At 45.9% G+C, this 7,376-nt stretch overlaps 1 protein-coding gene across 5 annotated transcripts in view; it reads right to left on the bottom strand.

Annotated features, from left to right (window-relative positions):
• Positions 1 to 6,449, bottom strand: part of LOC113824635 (breast cancer anti-estrogen resistance protein 3 homolog) — a 61,468-nt gene extending 55,019 nt beyond the window's left edge. The window contains exon 1 of one of the 5 annotated variants that reach the window (XM_070143774.1): positions 6,376 to 6,449. Coding sequence is in view for 2 of the 5 variants with exons in the window: in XM_070143771.1 (XP_069999872.1) it covers positions 5,119 to 5,146 (28 nt within the window). In the remaining 3 variants the exon portion in view is untranslated. Of the gene's footprint in view, positions 1 to 5,118; positions 6,074 to 6,350 lie in introns of those variants that run through there. The other 4 variants (XM_070143772.1, XM_070143773.1, XM_070143771.1 and 1 more) reach the window with 4 other exon arrangements.
• Positions 6,450 to 7,376: the final 927 nt, after the last annotated feature.

Genomic DNA, 7,376 nt, shown 5'->3' with positions numbered 1-7,376 from the left:
CCTGTCGCAACACGGGAAGCGCAGAGGTCGCCGCCGGTCGTGGGAATCAGGGTGAACGCCAGAGATATGCAGGTAACAATCGCTTATTTTGCGTCATCGTAAACCAATTCACCGTCCTGCTTGCCGGCGTGACAGGGTGAGGGACTGCGTGGCTGCATGTATAATTCTTTTTGTTGTCCTTCACGCAAGCATGCCTTCTAATTTTGTACCCCGCTCGCCCATGCCACTGTGTTATCATTGCGTAAAGTTGCCACCTCCGGACGCAGATCGCTGGAGCAGAGACCCGTTTGAAAATCACACGTGAATCGACTCTATAATCGAGATTCCTCCGCCCAAAGAAACTAGGACCTGCTGCCACCTCGCCACTCTAACCACCCAAATCCAGCTGCGGAGCCTCTCTCACGCGCGAAATGGATAGACGAGGAAAATAAAAGAAATAAATGATACGAAGCAAAGAGGATCCAAACGTGAAAACTGCCTCACGCTCGGTTCATATCAAACTCTAACAGTGCCGTAATGGCGGTAACATTAATGTGACTCTCTGACTGACTTCTGATTGACCGTTTGATTGGCTTTCTGTTTCTGTCATTGTTGCTATCCCTGTCTCTGCCTTGGCTCTGCCCCTATCTCTGTCTAGGGGCCAGACAGGCCAAGGGACGACGCGTGAGGCAAGGCAACCCAAGCACACGCGAATCTGGGCTGGCCTTCTCAAAGCTCCCTGAGCTGAACTGAATCAAGAAATCTCCTCCCTATCCCGATAAGGCGATGACTAACGCTTATCAGATAGGAGACTGGCGCGTCTCGCCACAGTTCATGTTGAACTTAACGCGAAAAAAAAAAAAAACAAAAAATCAGAAAAAAATAAAAGACGAGGTGATTAAGCGTACTAACACCTGGAGTGGGAGAGGGAAAATGAGGGGGAGAAAGAAAAGATATTTTTTCGGGATAAGGATCTTCGACGACCCTCAGCAACACATCCGCCAGGAGCAATGGCAACCCATCACTATCCTGTGACTGCGGTGACATGCCCGTACAGGAACTTGCACTCTAAGACGGGATGATGTAGTCGGAAAGCTAGTTCCTCTCCGCTCCTACATGACTAAAAGCACAACAGCCAAAATGGGAAGAAACACGCAGGATAAGAACATAAGACAGCTGCAGACGCAAGTCCACAGGTAACAGCGTACTACAACGTGATTCAAATACAATTTTTAACGTTCCATTCTACAATAAGGTATGTGATGCCCAAGGACGCACTTTAGTATGACACGAGAAGAGGGGGGGAGGTGGAAGAGGAGGAACCCCCGTGGCTAAGCTGCGACCCGGCTTTCATTGGCACCTTTCGATCGTCCCCACACCTCGCCAGGTAAGGTCGTTTCGTTCACGTCGTCCATAATGCATGACTCTTACTTCCTCACTCGCAAGTCATCGCCTACAAACCGACCAAGGGAGAGAGTGGATCCGTGTTTCTGGGCCGGAGATGCACCTTCGATCTTCACAAAGTTAAATGCAGTCACTGTTGGAAAGGTTATGAGTGTCTTTACTCTCTCATTCCCCCTTTAACCACTGCCCTTCTTCTAATGCCATCGTGATGCTTCTCTCTACCTTACCGTTGCGGTAGAATATTCACATTATTTTTTCTAACAACCCTTTAGCGTTTGAACGTTGCTTGGCATTTAATTATGTGCATTTTATTATTGATTTTGACAATCCATTTTTTCGTTTTTTGTGATAAATTTATTTTTATGCTGTTCTTTACTTACTCTTTATAAGGCTAGTAGTAAAGACTTATAAGCAATTATTCTTTTGTATTCAACTCTGTATGCTTTAACCGTTATCTTAAACAATGTATGCGTGTACACTTATGTACGCATGGGTAAGCTTGCATGCGTGTGTGTGCGCGTTAATTCTGTGGAGAATATGCTGAACATCATCGAAGAAATTGGAGTGTACCGATGCCTGGCATGACACAGACACGGCCCTACTTCCAAAGGCGATGACTGAGCACCCGGAAGACAACCTCCCCATGTGGAATCTCACCACGAAACTAGTCGGAGCGCCATCTTCAGCACACGAAGGATTTGCAATCTCTCTCGCAATCTCTCTCTCTCTCTCTCTCTCTCTCTCTCTCTCTCTCTCTCTCTCTCTCTCTCTCTCTCTCTCTCTCTCTCTCTCTCTCTCTCTCTTCTCTTCCTTCAATCCCTTCCTCCCTCCTTCCTTCCTTCAATCCCTTCCTCCCTCCTTCCTTCCTTCAATCCCTTCCTCCCTCCTTCCTTCCTTCAATCCCTTCCTCCCTCCTTCCTTCCTTCAATCCCTTCCTCCCTCCTTCCTTCCTTCAATCCCTTCCTTCCTCCCTACTTCCTTCCTTCAATCCATTCCTTCCTCCCTCCTTCCTTCCTTCAATCCATTCCTTCCTCCCTCCTTCCTTCCTTCAATCCCTTCCTCCCTCCTTCCTTCCTTCAATCCATTCCTCCCTCCTTCCTTCCTTCAATCACTTCCTCCTTCCTTCTTTCAATCCTTTCCTCCCTCCTACCCTATCTGCCTTTCTAATACCTGCCTTCCTATCAGCTTTCCTTCCTGCCTGTCTTCCTGTCTGCCCGCCTATCTCTCCCTGCGAGCGCCCGTTGTGCGTTCTCGCGCGCTACTTAGCCCTCAGGGTGTCGACCTCAGCTGCATGGTCACGCGGCCTCGCCCGGCGGGTCAGGTCGCGGTCGACGGAGCAGAGTTCGCCTCCTGAAGCCATCGCCGATTCCGTGAGACTTATTTCACGCTTTCTTCCTTTCTTCCTTTCTCTCTCTTTCTCTCTCTCTAACTCACTCACTCTCTCTCTGTCTCTCTCTCTCTCTCTCTCTCTCTCTCTCTCTCTCTCTGTCTCTCTCTCTCTCTCTCTCTTTCTCTCTCTCTAACTCACTCACTCTCTCTCCAACTCACTCTCTCTCCAACTCACTCACTCTCTCTCCAACTCACTCACTCTCTCTGCCAACTCACTCCCTCTCTCTCCAACTCACTCACTCTCTCTCTAACTCACTCACTCTCTCTCCAACTCACTCACTCTCTCTCTCCAACTCACTCACTCTCTCTCTCCAACTCACTCACTCTCTCTCTCCAACTCACTCACTCTCTCTCTCCAACTCACTCACTCTCTCTCTCCAACTCACTCACTCTCTCTCTCCAACTCACTCACTCTCTCTCTCTCTCCAATGTACTCACTCACTCTATCTCTCCAACTCACTCACTCTCTCTCTCCAACTCACTCACTCTCTCTCCAACTCACTCACTCTCTCTCTCTCTAACTCACTCCCTCTCTCTCCAACTCACTCACTCTCTCTCCACCTCACTCACTCTCTCTCCACCTCACTCACTCTCTACCCCCCCTCATCTCTCTGCCCTCCTCACTCTCTCTCTACCCTCCTCCCCCTCTTTCTGCCCTCCTCTCTCTCTCCCTATCCCCCCTCTCTCTCTCTCTACCCACCTCCCTCTTTTTCTACCCTCCTGCCTCTCTCTCTACCCTCCTCCCTCCCTTTCTCTCAGTCTCTCTCTCTCTCCCCACCCTCCTCTCTCTCCCCATCCTCCTCTCTCTTTATTCTCTCTACTCTCTACTCTCTCTCTCTCTACTCTCTCTCTCTCTACTCTCTCTCTATCTACTCTCTCTCTATCTATCTATTTCTATCTATCTATTTCTATCTATCTATCTATCTATCTATCTATCTATCTATCTATCTATCTATCTATCTATCTATCTATCTATCTCTATCTATCTATCTATCTATCTATCTATCTATCTATCTATCTATCTCTATCTATCTATCTATCTATCTATCTATCTATCTATCTATCTATCTATCTATCTATCTATCTCTATCTATCTATCTATCTCTATCTATCTATCTATCTGTATCTATCTATCTATCTATCTGTATCTATCTATCTATCTATCTGTATCTATCTGTATCTATCTATCTATCTATCTATCTATCTATCTATCTATCTCTATCTATCTATCTATCTATCTATCTATCTATCTATCTATCTATCTATCTATCTCTATCTATCTATCTATCTATCTATCTCTATCTATCTATCTCTCTATCTCTATCTCTCTATATCTCTATCTCTCTATATCTCTATCTCTCTATATCTCTATCTCTCTATATCTCTATCTCTCTATATCTCTCTACCTATCTCCCCCCCTCTCTCTCTCTCTCCCATATCAGACTAAAGGATTCTCTCTTCTCTGGGAAGAGTAGGTCAAAATTAACATGCAACATTATCATGAATGAAGAAACTCCGTTGCCCAATCCACTACCTTTTCATTCATTATCATTATATATTCCAATATTTACCTTCGCCAAGGAGGTTTTGTTTTTGGTAGCGCTGGTTGGTTAGTTTGTTTGTTTCATAACTAGCAGGATAACTCAAGAAGTTACGACCAGATTCTTATGATTTTTTTATAACTGGTATGTCTTAGCCTAACTTAGATGCCATTATCATTTTGGTGCTGATCCCGATCATGATCCGGATCTAGAATTTTTTTAAATGGCCGGGTATTATTATTATTACCTTTGTCAACTCCGCCAAGGGGGGTTATGTTTACGGACGTTACCAGTGTACTTGTGAAAGAGGTAATCTTAAATCTTCGAGTGAGAATATTTTTATTGCATCCGTGACCCTATTGCCACGGCGGAGGTATGCGCTCTCTGGGTACTTCTAGTTCTTTGTGTGATGATAAAATTTGCTGAGTTTAATGTCATTGTTTATTTTCTTGGTGATGGTGATGCTTACGGATGATGATAATAATGGTGATGCTGACGTTGATGGTGACTAACGATCATAATGACTGATGATGGTGGATGGTAATGATGATTATGGTGTATAGTGATGAGCAATGATGATTAATGGCGGTAGTGATGATGATGATGATGATGATGATAATGACGATTGGCGATTTGATGATAGATAATGATGACAATGATAATGATGATCATTATAATTACAATGATGATGATAATAATGATGATGAAGGTGTTGACGGTAATGACAGCATGATGAATAACGATGACAACGACGCAGGCCGCGCTACACAAAGGCAACCGGAAACGCCCTCAAGGCAGCACTTACCCTCGTCCGAGACAGAATATCGATCCATGCTTCGGCCGAATAGCTTTGCGATTGACAACAGTATTTCGCATCTATTTCCTCGCAGCCGCAAGCAGCAGCACGGCTCTTTCCTCGGGGCCGCTGGATGCTCGGCCTTTTCAGGTGAGCGAGGAAGCTCGTGATTCCCTTGTTGAGACACCAATTGATTTCTAATAAGTGAACATGCCACTCCCTGCGTTCCTGGCAATGACGCGCTTGATGTCTAAATATGGCATTTAAAATCCCCGTGGGACTGACTGCACAGTAATTAAACTTCGAGCGGTTGAATTCCATGCATTAATTGAGCGACGCCGTCCGCGCTGACAGCCGTCAGCCGCGACGCAACTGCGTGGTCGCGCCACGGGGCAGCAGTGCAACAGCGCTGCACGCCCGGAACACTTGCGAGACGGGCGCAGATGGCGGGTATGGGCGCCCAATTAACGGAATCGGAGCCTATTATCCATCAATCAGGGCGGGTGTAACTGCGCCGCACACGTATTGAGACGGTAGCGTACTTTGACAGCGTTATTTGTTTTTTTCTTCTTTCTTTCTTTCTTTTGGCACTTTCTGATCACTCTTGATTGGTTGTATATTATGTTGTGTAATTACACTATCCTCTATTGGTTGACTGACAAATGGAAGCCGCCAGGTCCGCTCGGCGACGGCAGAGGCAGCAGCTGATGTGTTCCTGAGTGACTCGCGCGCGGAGCCCCGTCGGCGTCAAGCTCCCTCGGGAATCTTGTGGCACCTCAAGCTGCGTCCTTCGTTACGCGACGCACGGGCACTTCGGCGACCGACGTCCTTGTGATCTGCGCACGTATCTCGAGTGGAAGGACCGGTCGGGAGCGCAGTTCCTAGAGCGCCGACCGAGAAACGACACGCAATGGCCTGCTCGCTCACTACTACCTGCTGGCCAAGAGCACACCACCTGCGGTGTGAAGCTGGGCCGCCGTGCGATAAGATAACCGGCCCTGATAACAACGTGCTATATCTTGTCATTTATTGCATCAAGACAGCAGCAACTGTACACCACGCAACATATACACACATACAGATAAATGCATTTACATACATACATATACACACATCCATACATATACATATATACATATACATATACATACACATACATGTGTGTGTATGGGCTTAGGGGTGTGACCGTGTTTGTACAAGTGGTGTGCAAATGTGTATGTGTGCGCGTGTATACGACTGACCGTGACGCTTAAATCTCCCACATACACTGGATTTCAGCTCAACGTCGCGCACGAAGCACCTCCTCCTTCCAGGTGGCGTTGGCACAGGCGGATCGAGACTGATCACAGGCTCGCCTCAACGTCGTTCAGCGCACACACGCATGATTGATTGAATGATTGATTGTGTGCGGGTGTGTATACAAACAAACATACATACATACATACATACATACATGCATACAGAGACACATATATACATATATATATATATATGTGTGTGTGTGTGTGTGTGTGTGTGTGTGTGTGTGTGTGTGTGTGTGTGTGTGTGTGTGTGTGTGTGTGTGTGTGTGTGTGTGTTTGTGTGTTCTTAACTAGTTGATTCAATAGGAAAGAAGAGCTAAACTCAAATGGTTCCATCTGCTTTATCTGAACTATCGTTTATTATTGATGCACATTTTTGGTACACAACGTTGTTTGGAATATTGTCACATGCTTTTATAGTTCTGTTTGGAAAACTACTTTTCGACATCTTTATCGCCTCTCTTTACTTACATCTCTTTACAGTGTCATCTTGTCCTTCTTGTGTTCAAAATTATAATGTCATCTTTATCTAACTTCACTCCTGTAACACAATCGAACAGCATAATCATGTTCCTCCTTTTTTCCTACTTTTCCTTCTTTCTTCCGGAGTAGCTAATCCAAATTTCTGCAGCCTATCTTCGTTACTCATATCTCTTAGATTAGATGCCATCTTGTGGCTGCTCCTTTAGTTCTTTCCAGTTTCCCTTTCTCCTTTCTTTAAGTGTAGACTCCATACCACTGCACCGTACTGTAGACGAGAGAGAGAGAGAGAGAGAGAGAGAGAGAGAGAGAGAGAGAGAGATGATAGAAAGAGAGAGAGAGAGAGGAGAGAAAGAGAGAGAGAGAGAGAGAGAGAGAGTGAGAGAGAGAGAGAAGAGAGAGAGAGAGATAGAGAGAGAGAGAGAGAGAGAGAGAGAGAGAGAGAGAGAGAGAGAGAGAGAGAGAGAGAGAGAGAGAGAGAGAGAG

This window comes from Penaeus vannamei, chromosome 31 (genome assembly GCF_042767895.1).
Source record: "Penaeus vannamei isolate JL-2024 chromosome 31, ASM4276789v1, whole genome shotgun sequence".
Taxonomy (NCBI): domain Eukaryota; kingdom Metazoa; phylum Arthropoda; class Malacostraca; order Decapoda; family Penaeidae; genus Penaeus; species Penaeus vannamei.
The sequence above is the reverse complement of the archived record's forward strand: the minus strand, read 5'-3'. Positions and strand labels throughout refer to the sequence as shown.